The sequence below is a fragment of the Pecten maximus genome, chromosome 11 (genome assembly GCF_902652985.1).
Source record: "Pecten maximus chromosome 11, xPecMax1.1, whole genome shotgun sequence".
In the NCBI taxonomy this organism is placed as follows: domain Eukaryota; kingdom Metazoa; phylum Mollusca; class Bivalvia; order Pectinida; family Pectinidae; genus Pecten; species Pecten maximus.
The window spans coordinates 23,945,298-23,966,055 of record NC_047025.1 but is presented as its reverse complement, the minus strand read 5'-3'; the positions used below and the strand labels follow the sequence as shown (position 1 = coordinate 23,966,055).

Sequence of the window (20,758 nt, the reverse complement as noted above, 5' to 3'; positions counted from 1 at the left end):
CAGTTGTCGTAAACATTGAATAATTAATAGATAAATGATTTAAAAAGAACACCATCAGATTAGAATAACTAAATATATCGGACAACGGTTAGTTGAGATAAATTCATATATAACTGGATGTGCTTATTTTAGTTCCTAATATTTACGACAATCACATGTACATCATGTGATGTAACATTGTTGTTTTCATTTCCTGGTTCGCGGTTGCATAAAATAGGGTAAACATCTCTGAAGTTGTCGACATCGAAGGTATGAAATGTTTTCTTATATAACGATTTGTGCATCATAGGGGCATTACGCTCCATTTGCCATGACTTATAAACCGTGATAAATCTTAATTAAGTATTTTTCACAATGTTTCATTTACTAAAACTTTCTCAAACGTTATATAAAGAGTGATCTGTCTAGCTTGTCCTCATAACTGTTATATCTCCCTCTGTTGTATCCCCTGTAACATTAAAAAAAGGTATCCCTGTTATTGGTGAGATGATGACAAAATCCAAGCAAAATATTTATTTTCATATGTAGATAATGTCCGAGACAATAATTGGCGGTAGACTGGAGAAGGCCACGTTCGCCATGAGCTGATTCTGGTTCCCAGAGGCCCAGTTCGGATGTGTTCCTGGTGTGGTTAAAACCCGAGTTGGATTCACTGGTGGTTCAACAAAGGATGCAACATATCGAAATATGTAACATTGTTTGAATTCCTTTCTTTGCTTTTAAGTAAATTGAAATACAAGTAATCTCAGTAAAAATCTTCAAATTGACAGGAACTTAACTATAGCATTAGAGTTTGTATCATAATGTTTGAAGAGATTGACTTATCTAATATTATTCTGTGTTTATCTGAGAGCTTATTAGAGGGGACTATTTGCTGAAATTATATGATTAGGGTTTTTAAATTCATACAATGTGAAGGTCCTTTATCAGGCGTCATTATAAGAAAAATGGTCAAAGGGAAACAATTGCCTGTTTCAGAGGTGATCACACTGAAACTGTGGCCTTGGACTTTGACCCAGAGAAGATCAGCTATGGTGAGCTACTTGAGATGTTCTGGAAAAATCACAGCCCTTATACTCAAAGTAGAAACCAATATATGTCTGCTATCTTTTATCATGGGACAAAACAGAAGATGATGGCAGAAGAATCGAGGGACAAACTCCAAAAAGAAGTTTCAAGACCAATTGTTACTAAAATTCTTCCTGCTGGCATATTCTACAATGCTGAGAAGTAGGTGACAACAACAAATACGGATACATCACACTATAATACACATGTAGTAGTGTAGATGTTGGAGCTGTACATGTGTTGTATGTGTACATGTGTATTGTAGGTGTGCATGTGTTGTAGGTGTACACATGTTGTATGTGTATATGTGCTGTAGATTTACATGTCTTGTAGGTGTAAGTGTAGTACACATGTTGAAGGTTAGGTGTAAGTGTGCTCTAGGTGTACATGTGTTATAGGTGTACATGTGATGTAGGTTTACAAATGTTGTAGGTGTACATGTGTTAAAGGTTTACAAATGTTGTAGGTTTACAAATGTGATTATGTTTACAAATGTTGTAGGTGTACATGTGTTATAGGTTTACAAATGTTGTTAGGTTTACAAATGTGATTATGTTTACAAATGTTGTAGGTGTACATGTGTTATAGGTGTACATGTGTTATAAATTTACAAATGTGGTAGATTTACAAATGGTGTAGGTGTACATGTGTTATAGGTTTACAAATGTTGTAGGTGTGCATGTGATGTAGGTTTACAAATGTTGTAGGTTTACATATGTTATAGGTTTATAGATATTATAGGTAAATGTGTTGTACAGGCGCGGATCCAGGATTTTCGAGGGGGGGGGGGGGGGGGGGGGGGGTGTCCAGTAATTTAGTGATAATGCGAGCACCATAGGCGCGAGCCGATTTTTTTTGGCGAGGGGTGTGGGGGCCGCCAAGGCCCCCAGCGGGTCCAGGGCAGTGCCCTGGTAGGGGGTTCCAGGGGGGTAAAGCCCCCTGGCTGAAAATGAATATAGCAAATTTGCAATCATTCAGGATCGCTTTCTGGAGAGTAAGTTGCACAAATTCATCGATGCATTCAAAGTTATATCTGACGTGACTTTTATGTGCGAGAATAATATCGAAAGTTTGTAACTTGCTCGTGTAGAGAAAGTTATTGACTTTTCGTTAATACACCATATTTATAAAGTCAACATGGACTAAAACAAAAATAAAAGGCTTTTAAAACATTTTTTTCGCTAACAGATCAGAAATCGGAGATTGCAGTGTGTTGCGCGTTCGTGACCGTTTATATATATTAAGCTTCAACTTTCGGCCATATTATTTTTCGATTTGATTAAAACATGTTTTATTTGCATCAATATATACAAAAGGATTGGGCAAAGGCTTTCAAACTCATATGAAGCCATTTCCCAATTGCTCGCCGAAATTATTTTTTGGCGAGGGGTCTGGGGGCTGCCAAGACATTTTTAAGATTTTCCTCCTCCGAAAAGGGGGGGGGGGGGTCCTTGTGTTGTAAATTCATGTTTGTTTAAGATATAGACAAGGTTTTATGCTGTTAGGATGTAAAACTTTTCTTTTCTAGCAATAAGTTGTTTATTTCTGTTTGTAGCTATCACCAGAAGTACATGCTGAGACAGCACAATGAAGTTTTAGAAAAACTGAATTTTTCTGATGAAGACATTTTGACTTCTCATGTTACTGCCAGACTCAATGGCTATCTTGGTGGTTATGGCTCAATAAAGCAGTTTGATCAGGTAAGGATTTTAGATTAACCTTTATATGAATATGTGTTTAGTTAACAAGAAATCTTTCTCTTAAAGTCAGAACAGGAAAAATTGATAGAGTGAATAATATATTAGCCCAATGCTTAACATATCAAAGATCAATTCTTAGCACTAATATGATAATGTTATAAGAATTGGGCAAATGGACAAAAGTTAAACTGAGCAGAATTTTTCAGAATTTCTACACTATAATTACCCAGGTATATTGATCAGTATTGACCATAAGCACATAGTATCCGAGATGGTATACAGAATACAATTATCTATATTAAGAACAAAGCAACATATTGGAATATTTTAGTAAAGTAGGACACATGCTAAATTTTTATTATGGAGACTTCAGTTCGATTTCAGATCTCTGACAGGAAGCATTTGATAATTCTTTCACTAAATTCCAGGAATGCAACACTTTTGGTTTATCGGAAGGTCAACTTTCATTCATGAGGACGCAGATCCAGAAGAGACAGAAGAATTAAGATATATGTCCTTACCAGTGAAGCTCACTTAAACAAGAATTCTGATTTTACAGTATAAAGCTAACTTATCATGTTTTAGAAATTCTCGCAGATGAAGATGTTGATTAAAACCCCACCCTGATGAATATAATTCTTCTAGACTTGACCATGATGTATTGTTTCATGTGTCAGAACCTCGTCTCATTTTTCCTGCTATTTTTTGGATCTTTGATCCTTAATAGATAAATTATTACAGTATTTCAGTTGCTCGACCACTACTAGTCATAAATATCTTTATTCAAATGCATGTTATGTTTACGGGGCATTAATACCGACTACTACAGCTACAGAATCTGATTTTAAAAAAACACTGAAATAACTTTCTTATCGGCCATATTGTATAATTCATGTATCATTAAATGAAGGTCAAAGTTGAAATCATTAGACTTTAACTGGATGTACAACATGATATTTTGTTTGAAAATATGGCTGATAGGACAGTGATGATGGTGCTGTCTGAGATATTTGTTGGACATTTTAATAAATTTTATTGTTTCCCTCACTATGCATTATGTTTTCCTTTTGTTAAAATGTGTTTTCAAATCCAAACCAAAACTAAAAATTTTTTTGTTGATCTGTGCCCCTAACACATAGTGAATCAGGGGAAATAACTCTACTGTATTTGGCATAATGGAACAAACTTGATTAGGTTATATGGCATGAACATTACACAACTTTTAATGACAAAGCATGCACATTGTCTCTCACTGTTGAGCCAGTAGAGTGCTGGGATGAATGGCTACCAAGTTTAATCAAATGAATAACCTTGATCTACTTTTCAGGTTTCTGGGATCAAACATATTAAATTATTCAAACAACTTCTTCTCAACAAGAGGCCCAATGGGACTGCATTGCACCTAGTATTCACTCCGAGGATTCGTTGCTTTTAGTAAATAGAAATAAAGATTCTAGACTTTCAGTTTCAAAGAAAACATCATTTAAAAGTTAAAGGTCATTTCTTTTCGCAAACTTTTTGGGGTTCCATCCCAGGAACCATCCAGCCAAATATGATTAAAGGCCTTTTGGTTTGTGAGAAGATGTCTAAGCGACTCACGTGACCTTGAATATGGGTAAAAATAATTTTTCATATACATGCACATTGTGGAGCTCCATCCCTGGAACCAATCGGCCAAATTCTAGGCCTTTTGGTTTTGGAGATGTCATTTGGTATTGGTGTATAACATGGCCAGGCTAGTTATAGAAGTTACCATCACTATAACTAATGTAAACAGGTTTGGTATTGGTGTATAACATGGCCAGGCTAGTTATAGAAGTTACCATCACTATAACTAATGTAAACAGGTTTGGTATTGGTGTATAACATGGCCAGAATAGTTACAGAAGTTACCATCACTATAACTAATGTAAACAGGTTTGGTATTGGTGTATAACATGGCCAGGCTAGTTATAGAAGTTACCATCACTATAACTAATGTAAACAGGTTTAGTATTGGTGTATAACATGGCCAGGCTAGTTATAGAAGTTACCATCACTATAACTAATGTAAACAGGTTTAGTATTGGTGTATAACATGGCCAGGCTAGTTATAGAAGTTACCATCACTATAACTAATATAAACAGGTTTGGTATTGGTGTATAACATGGCCAGGCTAGTTATAGAAGTTACCATCACTATAACTAATGTAAACAGGTTTGGTATTGGTGTATAACATGGCCAGGCTAGTTATAGAAGTTACCATCACTATAACTAATGTAAACAGGTTTGGTATTGGTGTATAACATGGCCAGGCTAGTTATAGAAGTTACCATCATTATAACTAATGTAAACAGGTTTAGTATTGGTGTATAACATGGCCAGGCTAGTTATAGAAGTTACCATCACTATAACTAATGTAAACAGGTTTGGTATTGGTGTATAACATGGCCAGGCTAGTTATAGAAGTTACCATCACTATAACTAATGTAAACAGGTTTGGTATTGGTGTATAACATGGCCAGGCTAGTTATAGAAGTTACCATCACTATAACTAATGTAAACAGGTTTGGTATTGGTGTATAACATGGCCAGGCTAGTTATAGAAGTTACCATCACTATAACTAATGTAAACAGGTTTGGTATTGGTGTATAACATGGCCAGGTTAGTTATAGAAGTTACCATCACTATAACTAATGTAAACAGGTTTGGTATTGGTGTATAACATGGCCAGACTAGTTATAAAAGTTACCATCACTATAACTAATGTAAACAGGTTTGGTATTGGTGTATAACATGGCCAGACTAGTTATAGAAGTTACCATCACTATAACTAATTTTAAAATGTTTGGTATTAGTGTATAACATGGCCAGGCTAGTTATAGAAGTTACTATAACTAATGTAAACAGGTTTGGTATTGGTGTATAACATGGCCAGACTAGTTATAGAAGTTACTATAACTAATGTAAACAGGTTTGGTATTGGTGTATAACATGGCCAGGCTAGTTATAGAAGTTACCATCACTATAACTAATGTAAACAGGTTTGGTATTGGTGTATAACATGGCCAGGCTAGTTATAGAAGTTACCATCACTATAACTAATGTAAACAGGTTTAGTATTGGTGTATAACATGGCCAGACTAGTTATAGAAGTTACCATCACTATAACTAATGTAAACAGGTTTGGTATTGGTGTATAACATGGTCAGGCTAGTTATAGAAGTTACCATCACTATAACTAATGTAAACAGGTTTGGTATTGGTGTATAACATGGCCAGGTTAGTTATAGAAGTTACCATCACTATAACTAATGTAAACAGGTTTGGTATTGGTGTATAACATGGCCAGGCTAGTTATAGAAGTTACCATCACTATAACTAATGTAAAGTCCAATAAGATTTAGTTGATTTAAACCACAAAGGAAAACTTCAGTTACTTAGAATAATAATTTATTCCCAACACATTCATAAAAATATCAACAGTTTCGTAGAAAAATGCAAGACAATAATCTTAATTTAAAGTCACATAGCTATACAGACAACATTAGCTCATGAGAGCTATTACTGCGACAAAAAGTTGACATTAAGTCATTAATTAAAATTACTGTTTATATTAAAGATTAGCCTTTACTCCTGTTTTTTAAAATATAAACAGTTACTTTAGTTTATGACTTAATGTCAACTTTAAAAAAAAAAAAGATTAACCTCTACTTTAGGGGCTGCGGTGGTGGAGTGGTTCAGGTGTCCTCACACTTTATCATTAGCCCTCCACCTCCGAGTTGCGAGTTCGAAACCCACGTGGGGCAGTTGCCATGTACTGACCGTAGGTCAGTAGTTTTTCTCCAGGTACCTCGGCTTTCCTCCACCTCCAAAACCTGGCACGTTCTTAAATTATCCTGACTGTTAATAGAATGTTAAACAAAATAAACCAAACCTCTACTTTACCCTTTGATCCTCTGCCATTCCATACCAAAAGTCATAATTACCTTCATCTGATTACATTACACCAAATGTTAATCCATATGTCCTTGTTTTAATCATCCACATAAATAATTCCGACTTTGTCAGCAATTTAAAAACAAATGCAATCAATGATTGCGAAAGCTCACCGGCGGCAGCAATCACACTATGCATTTATTTTTTATGTATGTATAAGCATGTTATTTTGAAATTGTACGTCACATAATATCGTTGCTAGACCTCAAATGGATGTATAAACCAAATAAGATGGGTGTGGACTTACAAACTTTCCAAAACTTACCCCCAAAATCTTTAAAGTGGGTTTTGGTGCCAAAAAAATTAAGTCCACTAAATGGTAAAATGCCAAAAAAAACAAACTTTTTCTGCATGATTTTGCCATTACATCACTCCTAGAGCTCTAATGAATGTATAAATCAAATTAGAAGGGTGTAAGGTGTATACTTTTGTATAAATCAAATTAGAAGGGTGTAAGGTGTATACTTTTGTATAAATCAAATTAGAAGGGTGTAAGGTGTATACTTTTGTATAAATCAAATTAGAAGGGTGTAAGGTGTATACTTTTGTATAAATCAAATTAGAAGGGTGTAAGGTGTATACTTTTTGTATAAATCAAATTAGAAGGGTGTAAGGTGTATACTTTTGTATAAATCAAATTAGAAGGGTGTAAGGTGTATACTTTTGTATAAATCAAATTAGAAGGGTGTAAGGTGTATACTTTTGTATAAATCAAATTAGAAGGGTGTAAGGTGTATACTTTTGTATAAATCAAATTAGAAGGGTGTAAGGTGTATACTTTTGTATAAATCAAATTAGAAGGGTGTAAGGTGTATACTTTTGGACTTACAAGCTTTCAAAAAACTGATCCCAAAAACTTTAAAGTGGGGTGGGACACCGACGCCGGGGGTACAGCATTAGCTCACGGTTACTCGTAACCGGTGAGCTAACAACTTTTTTTTAATTTCTTTCCTATGGACGTACATATTAGATTTATGTTCCAAAGTCACATTACCTGCCAGGAGGCAAGTTTCCGATTTAGCATAATCCAAGGATGTTAAAACATTTGGAGTGAAAATGTTTTATGGTGAAAATTTCTTTTTGGTAAAAACATATGAATTAGGGTGAAATGAAATGAAAATGAGTTAAAAAGTTTTGGTGTGAAACATCTACAATCCTTCAGAGTGTCAAATCTTCACAGTCATTATGATCACCACTTGTTTATAATTGCTTTGACACTGCATGTCCTGATGAGATTCTGCTCCACTTGAACAGTTGTTGTATGGTCTGTAACAGCCTTGTGTGGTGTTGTATGGTCTGTAACAGCCTTGTGTGTCATTGTATTGTCTGTAACAGCCTTGTGTGGTGTTGTATTGTCTGTAACAGCCTTGTGTGGTGTCGTTGTATTGTCTGTAACAGCCTTGTGTGGTGTCATTGTATTGTCTGTAACAGCCTTGTGTGGTGTTGTATTGTCTGTAACAGCCTTGTGTGTTAATGTATTGTCTGTATCAGCCTTGTGTGGTGTTGTTGTATGGTCTGTAACAGCCTTGTGTGGTGTTGTATTGTCTGTAACAGCCTTGTGTGGTGTCTTTGTATGGTCTGTATCAGCCTTGTATGGTGTCGTTGTATGGTCTGTAACAGCCTTGTGTGGTGTTGTTGTATGGTCTGTAACAGCCTTGTATGGTGTCGTTGTATGGTCTGTAACAGCCTTGTGTGGTGTCGTTGTATGGTCTGTAACAGCCTTGTGTGTCATTGTATGGTCTGTAACAGCCTTGTGTGGTGTTGTTGTATGGTCTGTAACAGCCTTGTGTGGTGTTGTATGGTCTGTATCAGCCTTGTATGGTGTCGTTGTATGGTCTGTATCAGCCTTGTGTGGTGTCGTTGTATGGTCTGTATCAGCCTTGTGTGGTGTCGTTGTATGGTCTGTAACAGCCTTGTGTGGTATGGTCTGTAACAGCCTTGTGTGGTGTTGTTGTATGGTCTGTAACAGCCTTGTGTGGTATGGTCTGTAACAGCCTTGTGTGGTGTCGTTGTATTGTCTGTAACAGCCTTGTGTGGTGTCGTTGTATGGTCTGTATCAGCCTTGTATGGTGTCGTTGTATGGTCTGTAACAGCCTTGTGTGGTGTCGTTGTATGGTCTGTAACAGCCTTGTGTGGTGTTGTATGGTCTGTAACAGCCTTGTATGGTGGCGTTGTATGGTCTGTAACAGCCTTGTGTGGTGTCGTTGTATGGTCTGTAACAGCCTTGTGTGGTGTCGTTGTATGGTCTGTAACAGCCTTGTGTGGTGTTGTATTGTCTGTAACAGCCTTGTGTGGTGTTGTATGGTCTGTATCAGCCTTGTATGGTGTCGTTGTATGGTCTGTAACAGCCTTGTGTGGTGTTGTATGGTCTGTATCAGCCTTGTGTGGTGTCGTTGTATAGTCTGTAACAGCCTTGTGTGTCGTTGTATGGTCTGTAACAGCCTTGTGTGGTGTCGTTGTATGGTCTGTTACAGCCTTGTGTGGTGTCGTTGTATGGTCTGTAACAGCCTTGTGTGGTGTTGTATGGTCTGTAACAGCCTTGTGTGGTGTTGTTGTATGGTCTGTAACAGCCTTGTGTGTTGTTGTATGGTCTGTAACAGCCTTGTGTGGTGTCGTTGTATGGTCTGTAACAGCCTTGTGTGGTGTCGTTGTATGGTCTGTAACAGCCTTGTGTGTTGTTGCATGGTCTGTAACAGCCTTGTGTGGTGTCGTTGTATGGTCTGTAACAGCCTTGTGTGGTGTTGTTGTATGGTCTGTAACAGCCTTGTGTGGTGTTGTTGTATGGTCTGTAACAGCCTTGTATGGTGTCGTTGTATTGTCTGTAGCAGCCTTGTGTCGTGTTGTTGTATGGTCTGTAACAGCCTTGTATGGTGTCGTTGTATGGTCTGTAACAGCCTTGTGTGGTGTTGTTGTATGGTCTGTATCAGCCTTGTGTGGTGTCGTATGGTCTGTATCAGCCTTGTGTGGTGTTGTTGTATGGTCTGTAGCAGCCTTGTGTGGTGTTGTTGTATGGTCTGTAACAGCCTTGTGTGGTGTTGTTGTATGGTCTGTAACAGCCTTGTGTGGTGTTGTTGTATGGTCCGTAACAGCCTTGTGTGGTGTTGTATGGTCTGTAACAGCCTTGTGTGGTGTTGTTGTATGGTCTGTAACAGCCTTGTGTGGTGTTGTATTGTCTGTAACAGCCTTGTGTGGTGTTGTAGTGTTGTATTGTCTGTAACAGCCTTGTGTGTTGTTGTATTGTCTGTTACAGCCTTGTGTGGTGTTGTATGGTCTGTAGCAGCCTTGTGTGGTGTTGTTGTATTGTCTGTAACAGCCTTGTGTGGTGTTGTTGTATGGTCTGTATCAGCCTTGTGTGGTGTTGTATGGTCTGTATCAGCCTTGTGTGGTGTTGTATGGTCTGTATCAGCCTTGTGTGTTGTTGTATGGTCTGTAACAGCCTTGTGTGGTGTTGTATGGTCTGTATCAGCCTTGTGTGGTGTCGTATGGTCTGTAACAGCCTTGTGTGGTGTTGTATGGTCTGTATCAGCCTTGTGTGGTGTTGTTGTATGGTCTGTAACAGCCTTGTATGGTGTCGTTGTATGGTCTGTAGCAGCCTTGTGCATCACTGATATGTTATCTTTCTGATTCCCTAATGAGTCCAGGTACACTTGTAAGGTTTGGAGGCAGGTGGGATTAAACACTTGTTTACTTTGTCACATCCAGGTGGTGACCAGTTCTAGAAACATAAAATAATGATGTGATGTAGTATCAGTGTATTATCACTGTAGGAAATTTGTCTACATTGAGCTACATATTGAATGTTTTTCCAATTTTCTTACCAAAGTCAACCACTGAATAACATAGTACTGTAATTACCTCCCCTTATATATATATATAACAAAGACATAATTAAAGTTTTGCCATTTAATGAAATAAGATAATAAAGTATACAAAAAGCCCTTTCATCCCAGATCAAATGTCTCGAATATATTAAAAGTCCATCAATATTCACTAATACCTAATACCTATTTTTTCAAGAAAGGAGATACAATGGTATCTGTCCGGACACCTCAGGATTCTAAATGGAAGTGAGAGAAAAAATTGGAAGGCGCTACTCCAAAAAGGCGCCTAAAGGCTGGCCATTGAAAACTTTATGCTAATGAGGGGTCATTTTACTGGTCAAGCTCGTGCTCGAGCTGTAAGTTGAGAGGAGTGAATATTACTCACTGGATGGCAAATAATAACACATAAAATACATACATTCAGAGAGGCAATTAACTATTTTGGAACAAAATATCCAAATACAGTATAACTTGTCAAAACCAGCCCCTGTCTAATCCGGATCCCTTTCTATTCCAGCTTTATTGTTTGGCACCAGCATTTTCCTTCTTATACTTTAGTAGTTAAAACCTGTCTGTTCTGAAAACCGGCGTTGTTTAACTAACCATGGTATAAGTATACTTCTAAAATCGACTTGTCAAACCAGCCTTCATGTTATCTCACCAAGCAACAATCAATTTTTCAAAGGTAACAGCCATGTTGCTGACTGAGGTGCCCCCAGATGTGATTTACCTGTAATTATAATTGGCATCTCGTGGTGGTTCACCTCTCCGAAAGGATTAACGTCACACATTGTGAATACTTTTCAAAATTGATTATTTGAAAATAAACCACACGCATGCCTTTTGAGTGTCTGGTTGATGCAGACATAAGAATGCCCAGACGTTGATACAGAGGACAACCCAGAATTTATGTGTGCCTAGCAAGGCAGTGATAAAATCTGAGCTGACTTACTTGGGTTCCGACATGGACATAGGTGAGATGTGTTCTCACAGGTTCATTAGAAAATTCTTTTTCTTGTTTGCAATGAATAATGATATTGATATTTACGTTCTGTATCGGACTTAAAAACGGTGACAAAAGAATTATTCTGCTTTTAAGACACAAAAAACAATTACAGACATTTTTGCACAAAAGTTGAATTTTTTTTTTTGTAGTAAGCAATTGAATAGCTGAGATGTACATTTTGTTTGTTTTATCTATATCTATATACTACAGTAGTTAAATCTATGTCAAAACCCATTTCTCAGATGCTGATTATTACCAATCTCTATATACTTGTGTAAACCGGTGTCATGTCATATTTGTATCCCCCATCAAAAAGGTATCCGGATACATTTTGGCCCATCAAATAATACAAATATGATAGCCATGATAAATGTATCCGGGGGGTGATTATAAAATATCAGGGGGATACAAATATGATAGCCATCATAAATGTATCTGGGGGAGATTATAAAATATCAGAGAGGGGGGGAAGGGGTTTACAAATATGATAACATTCTAGTCCTGTGGTGACAAGAAAGGAGGAGGGGAACACCAACTGACAACACCTAACAGTCACCCCGAACTAATGTTCTAACCTAGAGTCGTGAGTAGAGGTTGTAACCTAAATTGAGACTTTAAACCTGCAACATCAACATCATCACCCGGTGACAACCAGTTTGGACAGGTTATACTGTACCAGAAAATGGGTCTACCAAACCAGTTTGATGAGAAAAGTGATGGTATCAGTAAACTCTGTCAAACATGAAGAGGGATAGACTGAAAAAGTAGACAAACATGTACTATCTCATTTTCTAATGTAACCTCAAACAACCACACAAACTATTTCAACACCATCTAATTACCCAGATATCACCTTAGTAGTTACGGGGACTTACCATCTTAAAGAACCACACACTACATGGACACCAGCTTACCTAGACATCACCCTAGTAGTTATGAGGACTTACCATCTTAAAGAACCACACACTATATGGACACCAGTTTACCAAGATATCACCCTAGTAGTTATGAGGACTTACCATCTCAAAGAACCACACACTACATGGACACCAGCTTACCTAGACATCACCCTAGTAGTTACAAGGACTTACCATCTCAAAGAACCACACACTATATGGACACCAGTTTACCAAGATATCACCCTAGTAGTTATGAGGACTTACCATCTTAAAGAACCACACACTATATGGACACCAGTTTACCAAGATATCACCCTAGTAGTTATGAGGACTTACCATCTTAAAGAACCACACACTATATGGACACCAGCTTACCTAGATATCACCCTAGTAGTTATGAGGACTTACCATCTCAAATAACCACAAACTACATGAACACCAGTTTACCTAGATATCACCCTAGTAGTTATGAGGACTTACCATCTTAAAGAACCACAAACTACATGGACACCATCTAATTACCTAGATATCACCCTAGTAGTTACAAATACTTACAATCTCAAAGAACCACACACTACATGGACACCAGCTTACCTAGATATCACCCTAGTAGTTATGAGGACTTGCCATCTTAAAGAACCACACACTACATGGACACCATCTAATTACCTAGATATCACCCTAGTAGTTACAAATACTTACAATCTCAAAGAACCACACACTACATGGACACCATCTAATTACCTAGATATCACCCTAGTAGTTACAAATACTTACAATCTTAAAGAACCACAAACTACATGGACACCAGTTTACCTAGATATCACCCTAGTAGTTATGAGGACTTGCCATCTTAAAGAACCACACATTACATGGACACCATCTAATTACCTAGATATCACCCTAGTAGTTATGAGGACTTACAATCTTAAAGAACCACACACTACATGGACACCAGCTTACCTAGATATCAATCACCCTAGTAGTTATGAGGACTTACAATCTCAAAGAACCACACACTACATGGACACCAGCTTACCTAGATATCACCCTAGTAGTTATGAGGACTTACCATCTCAAATAACCACAAACTACATGGACACCAACTTACCTATCACCCTAGTTATGAGGACTTACTACCTCGAACAACCTCACACACTATATGGACACCAGCTCACCCAGGTATCACCCTAGTGGTTATGAGGACCTAATACCTCGAACAACCTCAATAGCTACTTGGACACAATCATCTTACTTAGGTGTCACCTTAGTAGCAACAATTACCTACGACCTCAAAATTAAGTGGACAACACAATACCAACAGACCAGTGATGACCTTTGACCTTACCATGACAGCTCTGTTACACATATTTAGTTGGGGCGTGCCTGGTACCAGGTGTTTGATGTGTGTAGCTACAGCAGACTGTATATCTGGCATCACACTCCGATACTCCTCTGTGTTCTGTCTGAAAATCAAATTATTTATTAATTCAACATAATTTTTCATTATGTTTGGTGATATTGTTGCACATTTAACAATAATAACCCATGGTTGTTTCCTTTTTTTCATTTTGTTTGTTTTAAAGATATATAACCAATGAAATATTAATGCTGATTTTGTAGTACAAATCACAAAATAACAAACAGTAAGACAAATACAGCTTGTAAATATACCCTTTCAAATCCATTTAAAATATAACTTAAATTACTTGATTAAGTATTTCTCGCCTGGGTCCCTGGTGATATGGAATAGTAATGGCGGATCATGTTGAATCTGATCATGTGTTGTTACATTCTTTATCTCCTCCCCCGGACAGAAATCAACTCCCTGTCAAAACATATCAGATGGCAATGCAGAAGTAGATCTCATGTTATCTGACATATGCAATCAATTTGTAAATATAAATGACATAGATATGAAATAAAAAACAAATTGTGGCTCAGTAATGTACCGTCATTTATCGGTCAAATATATCTGACAATCCTCTTCCAGCACACTGCAACCTAATGCATAACCACGTTAACCTCCTACACCTGTTAAACTCCTACACACTTACCCTGTTAACCTCCTACACACTTACCCTGTTAACTTCCTACATACTTACCCTGTTAACCTCCTACACACTTACCCTGTTAACCTCCTACATACTTACCCTGTTAACCTCCTACACACTTACCATGTTAACCTCCTACACACTTACCCTGGTAACCTCCTACACACTTACCATGTTAACCTCCTACACACTTACCCTGTTAACCTCCTACACACTTACCCTGTTAACCTCCTACACACTTACCCTGTTAACCTCCTACACACTTACCCTGTTAACTTCCTACACACTTACCCTGTTAACCTCCTACACACTTACCCTGTTAAACTCCTACACACTTACCCTGTTAACCTCCTACACACTTACCCTGTTAACCTCCTACACACTTACCCTGTTAACCTCCTACACACTTACCATGTTAAACTCCTACACACTTACAATGTTAACCTCCTACACACTTACCCTGTTAACCTCCTACACACTTACCCTGTTAACCTCCTACACACTTACCCTGTTAACCTCCTACACACTTACCATGTTAACCTCCTACACACTTACCCTGTTAACCTCCTACACACTTACCCTGTTAACCTCCTACACACTTACCCTGTTAACCTCCTACACACTTACCCTGTTAAACTCCTACACACTTACCCTGTTAACCTCCTACACACTTACCATGTTAACCTCCTACACACTTACCCTGTTAACCTCCTACACACTTACCCTGTTAACCTCCTACACACTTACCATGTTAACCTCCTACACACTTACCCTGTTAACCTCCTACATACTTACCCTGTTAACCTCCTACACACTTACCCTGTTAACCTCCTACACACTTACCCTGTTAACCTCCTACACACTTACCCTGTTAACCTCCTACACACTTACCCTGTTAACCTCCTACACACTTACCCTGTTAACCTCCTACACACTTACCATGTTAACCTCCTACACACTTATCCTGTTAAACTCCTACACACTTACCCTGTTAACCTCCTACATACTTACCATGTTAAACTCCTACACACTTATCCTGTTAAACTCCTACACACTTACCCTGTTAACCTCCTACACACTTACCCTGTTAACCTCCTACACACTTACCCTGTTAACCTCCTACACACTTACCCTGTTAACCTCCTACACACTTACCATGTTAACCTCCTACACACTTAACCTGTTAACCTCCTACACACTTACCCTGTTAACCTCCTACACACTTACCCTGTTAAACTCCTACACACTTACCCTGTTAAACTCCTACACACTTACCCTGTTAACCTCCTACACACTTACCCTGTTAACCTCCTACACACTTACCCTGTTAACCTCCTACACACTTACCATGTTAAACTCCTACACACTTACCATGTTAACCTCCTACAACCGTTAACCTCCTACACACTTACCCTGTTAACCTCCTACACACTTACCCTGTTAACCTCCTACACACTTACCCTGTTAACCTCCTACATACTTACCCTGTTAACCTCCTACACACTTACCCTGTTAACCTCCTACACACTTACCCTGTTACCCTCCTACAACCGTTAAACTCCTACACACTTACCCTGTTAACCCCCTACACACTTACCATGTTAACCTCCTACACACTTACCATGTTAACCTCCTACAACCGTTAAACTCCTACACACTTACCCTGTTAACCCCCTACACACTTACCCTGTTAACCTCCTACACACTTACCCTGTTAACCTCCTACATAATTACCCTGTTAACCTCCTACACACTTACCATGTTAACCTCCTACACACTTACCCTGTTAACCTCCTACACACTTACCATGTTAACCTCCTACACACTTACCATGTTAACCTCCTACACACTTACCCTGTTAACCTCCTACACACTTACCCTGTTAACCTCCTACACACTTACCCTGTTAACCTCCTACACACTTACCCTGTTAACCTCCTACACAGTTACCCTGTTAACCTCCTACACACTTACCCTGTTAACCTCCTACACACTTACCCTGTTAACCTCCTACACACTTACCCTGTTAACCTCCTACACACTTACCCTGTTAAACTCCTACACACTTACCCTGTTAACCTCCTACACACTTACCCTGTTAACCTCCTACACACTTACCCTGTTAACTTCCTACACACTTACCATGTTAACTTCCTACACACTTACCCTGTTAACCTCCTACACACTTACCCTGTTAACTTCCTACACACTTACCATGTTAACCTCCTACATACTTACCCTGTTAACCTCCTACACACTTACCCTGTTAACCTCCTACACACTTACCCTGTTAAACTCCTGTATCGAGTTAGTCCAGGTCCAGAGGTGTGCTTTATACTGCCCTAGACGCACTGCCATCAATGTGTCCCCACGGTAATAAAACAGTGGTCTACAATATAACAACACAATTACATCTACAATGTAAACATCACATATACAATGTAAACATCACACATACAATGTAAACATCACATATACAATGTAAACATCACATCTACAATGTAAACATCACACATATAATGTAAACATCACACACACAATGTTACCATCATGCATACAATGTAAACATGTACAATGTAAACATCACACATACAATGTAAACATCACACATACAATGTAAACATCACACATATAATGTAAACATCACACACACAATGTTACCATCATGCATACAATGTAAACATGTACAATGTAAACATCACACAAACAACAGAAACATACATACAATATCAACATCAAATATACAATATCACATTACACATACAATATTGAATCACATATACAATGTAAACATCACATATACAATGTTAACATCACATATACAATGTAAACATCACACATACAATGTAAACATCACATATACAATGTTAACATCACACATACAATATAAACATCAATGTAAACATCACACATACAATGTAATTATCACACATACAATTTAAATATCACACATACAATGTTAACATCACACATACAATGTAAACATCACCCATACAACGTAAACATCACGCACACAATGTTACCATCATGCATACAATGTAAACATGTACAATGTAAACATGTACAATGTAAACATCACACAAACAACAGAAACATCATACATACAATATCAACATCAAATATACAATATCACATCACACATACAATATTGAATCACATATACAATGTTAATATCGACCGTACAATATAAATACCACACATACAATATAAACATGCAAACATACAATGTTCATTATTTGGAGTTAGTCAGCTATGACAATGTAACATGTATATGGTTTGGAGTCAGCTGAGACAGTGTGACATGTACCTGGTTTGGAGTCAGTCAGCTGTGACAGTGTGATATGTACCTGGTTTAAAGTCAGTCAGCTGTGACAGTGTGATATGTACCTGGTTTAGAGTCAGTCAGCTGTGACAGTGTGATATGTACCTGGTTTGGAGTCAGTCAGCTGTGACAGTGTGATATGAAATTGGTTTGGAGTCAGTCAGCTGTGACAGTGTAATATGTACCTGGTTTAGAGTCAGTCAGCTGTGACAGTGTGATATGTACCTGGTTTAGAGTCAGTCAGCTGTGACAGTGTGATATGTACCTGGTTTGGAGTCAGTCAGCTGTGACAGTGTGATATGTACCTGGTTTGGAGTCAGTCAGCTGTGACAGTGTGATATGTACCTGGTTTGGAGTCAGTCGGCTGTGACAGTGTGATATGTACCTGGTTTGGAGTTAGTCGGCTGTGACAGTGTAATATGCACATGGTTTGGAGTTAGTCGGCTGTGACAGTGTAATATGCACATGGTTTGGAGTCAGTCAGGTGTGACAGTGTAATATGCACATGGTTTGGAGTCAGTCAGGTGTGACAGTGTGATATATACCTGGTGTGGAGTTAGACAGCTGTGACAGTGTGACATGTACATGTTGTGTAACATCTACAAAATTTCTTTGGTATATCAATGATTTAATTATCATCAGCAAATAATATGTTAGTCACTGAGGACACCAGACAGTATGTTCCATTAGAATAACCTCCATAGAATTATGGAATGACCCTTGCATGATGAGTCACATTTCGTTAGGTATTATCAGTCTCTGATTACAAATAGCACTTACATGGATTCAATTGAATACTAACAGAAAGATTGGACAAAATTATAATACCTCTCCTTTGAACCAAAAGAAGAGTTATCTCGCTCAAATATTGTACTGTGTAATGTAACTTACTTTCTACCACAAGACCCTATGTTATTCCACTCTCAAGCCATTGTATAAACGGCCCGACAGTTGGATAAATATATGTTATATACCACTAGTGGAATATGACCTTCCGGTCTTCTGATTGGTCAAGAATTCGAACTTTGATCCGAGCTGCAATTGTAATTATCGAATGACGTCACATCACTGGGTCCCAGCCGTCACTTGTACACCTTATTTGTATACGTGAAGTAAGACTTGGCAACATTTTGCTTTGATTCACGCCAATATTATTGTGGTAGAAACAGATCACATGACTCTGGATTTTTGGATATGGAATTTATTTCACACGAGTAAGTTATTTTTTAAAAGTTACAAAAGACACGAGCTTTTAGCTCGTAAGCTCCTGTCTTTTGTAACTTTTAAAGAATAACTTACTCGTGTGAAATAAATTCCATATCCAAAAACCACTCATTGTTTAACCTCTATATACAGTCAAATCTTGATGATTCAAACTTCGTTGATTCGAATTTCTCGCTGTATCGAACTTTTTGCTTGGTCCCATTTCCTCACTATATAACGCTACTAACGAACCTATGTATGATTCAAATTTTTATAAATCGAAGTTTTCGATGTATCGAACTTTTTTCATGGCCCGTTAGCTATGATATTATATGTAATTGACATCTCATGATTCGAACAAAAAATTTACCTATACTGACCACTGGACAGGTGTTTGTCGTGACCCCCGAGGCAAGATTTCACACCCCTCCCACAAATGCCCTGACTGACAATAGGGATAACGATAGCGTGGTTTGTCAGTCCTGATCATGGGGTTAACTAATAATCAGACTAAATTGATAGATAAATGGTGTATTTAGAAGCCATGGCATTTAATCACTCTGGTATACCATACCGATAGTCGTCTTTGAGTATCTCCGCCACCATTGAAATCAGCGGTTGGTGAGTAAATTTTACGGAAGAGTAAAACAAGCAGATCAATTTTAAACACAAATAATTAGTGATGTCTTCACTCATATTCAAAGTGTCACGTTTCAAACCTATACATAAATATCCATTTAAATCAATTATTTATCATTCAATCATGCATTCTCCAACTGATCGGCATTCCGTATTTTAGATGCACATAACATAAACACAGGCGGCGATCAACACGAAGACACGGAGGACATGTACTGTAACGTTAACAGCTATGGTCATTATCAAGAAAACATCAATCTATTGTCAACCATGAATAATTCGAAGTTTTTCTGTTAGTCCCTGGAACTACGAAACATCGAAGTTTGACTGTATACATGTTACTACCTTATACATACTATACTTTGAGTTACAGGTATAGATTTGACAATTAATTCATGGCTACCTGAGCATTTTAAGGCATTTTTTAATCCAATTCAAATATCAAATTATAAAAATATACCTTTCAGGTTATTGTGAATATTTACCAGATAATTATGAGAAAGTTGTGTTTCTATACTGCAAATTACCTTTGAATTTGAGTGTTTTGGAATAGTGTATCTTTGAGACTAATGCCATCAATAAGTCTGTCAGAAGGAGGTTGCAGCCCCAGAAGGTCAAGTATAGTGGGAAATAGGTCCATCAGTGATCCAGTCTGGTGAGATACCTGTAAATACATTAATACTAGAACCAAGACAGATTCACTGATTGACATCAATGCCACCTGGTGAGACACCTGTAAATGCATCAATATTATTACCCAGACAGATCAATCACCAACGCCACCTGGTGAGACACCTGTAAATACATTAATACTAGAACCAAGACAGATTCACTGATTGACATCAATGCCACCAGCTGGTGAGACACCTGTAAATACATCAATACTATTACCCAGACAGATCAATCACCGACGCCACCTGGTGAGACACCTGTAAATACATCAATACTATTACCCAGACAGATCAATCACCAACGCCACCTGGTGAGACACCTATAAATACATCAATACTATTACCCAGACAGATCAATCACCAACGCCACCTGGTGAGACACCTATAAATACATA

The 20,758-nt window shown here is 37.9% G+C and overlaps 3 protein-coding genes across 3 annotated transcripts in view; 1 reads left to right on the top strand and 2 right to left on the bottom strand.

Annotated features, from left to right (window-relative positions):
- Positions 1–135: 135 nt before the first annotated feature.
- On the top strand, positions 136–3,815 carry LOC117337174 (peptide methionine sulfoxide reductase-like). The gene is made up of 5 exons (XM_033898022.1): positions 136–249; positions 529–689; positions 979–1,230; positions 2,624–2,768; positions 3,197–3,815. Exons 3-5 carry the CDS (start codon positions 1,049–1,051, stop codon positions 3,272–3,274), a joined length of 405 nt encoding a protein of 134 aa, XP_033753913.1. The 5' UTR covers positions 136–249; positions 529–689; positions 979–1,048; the 3' UTR covers positions 3,275–3,815.
- A 3,783-nt stretch (positions 3,816–7,598) lies between these two features.
- LOC117338509 (mucin-6-like) lies at positions 7,599–10,350 on the bottom strand. The gene is made up of 4 exons (XM_033899865.1): positions 10,306–10,350; positions 10,183–10,235; positions 8,744–10,085; positions 7,599–8,660 (listed from the first exon to the last, which is right to left on the bottom strand). Exons 1-4 carry the CDS (start codon positions 10,348–10,350, stop codon positions 7,938–7,940), a joined length of 2,163 nt encoding a protein of 720 aa, XP_033755756.1. The 3' UTR covers positions 7,599–7,937.
- Positions 10,084–20,758, bottom strand: part of LOC117337667 (N-acetylgalactosamine-6-sulfatase-like) — a 33,907-nt gene continuing 23,232 nt past the window's right edge. The window contains exons 10-14 of the mRNA XM_033898762.1: positions 20,220–20,356; positions 16,815–16,917; positions 14,184–14,302; positions 13,823–13,940; positions 10,084–10,463 (exon numbers count right to left, since the gene is read on the bottom strand). Coding sequence (XP_033754653.1) covers positions 10,377–10,463; positions 13,823–13,940; positions 14,184–14,302; positions 16,815–16,917; positions 20,220–20,356 — 564 coding nt within the window. The 3' untranslated portion in view covers positions 10,084–10,376. The remainder of the gene's footprint in view (positions 10,464–13,822; positions 13,941–14,183; positions 14,303–16,814; positions 16,918–20,219; positions 20,357–20,758) is intronic.

Excerpts from the sequence above, each read along its gene's own strand:
- LOC117337174 (XM_033898022.1), top strand. The coding sequence starts at position 1,049 with ATGTTCTGGAAAAATCACAGCCCTTATACTCAAAGTAGAAACCAATAT. Across the intron at positions 1,231-2,623 it reads ATATTCTACAATGCTGAGAA|CTATCACCAGAAGTACATGC; the intron begins GTAGGTGACAAC and ends TTCTGTTTGTAG. Across the intron at positions 2,769-3,196 it reads CAATAAAGCAGTTTGATCAG|GAATGCAACACTTTTGGTTT; the intron begins GTAAGGATTTTA and ends ACTAAATTCCAG.
- LOC117338509 (XM_033899865.1), bottom strand. The coding sequence starts at position 10,350 with ATGCACAAGGCTGCTACAGACCATACAACGACACCATACAAGGCT. Across the intron at positions 10,236-10,305 it reads CAACGACACCATACAAGGCT|ACCATACGACACCACACAAG; the intron begins GTTACAGACCAT and ends AGGCTGTTACAG. Across the intron at positions 10,086-10,182 it reads ATACAACACCACACAAGGCT|ACCATACAACAACACCACAC; the intron begins GTTACAGACCAT and ends AGGCTGATACAG.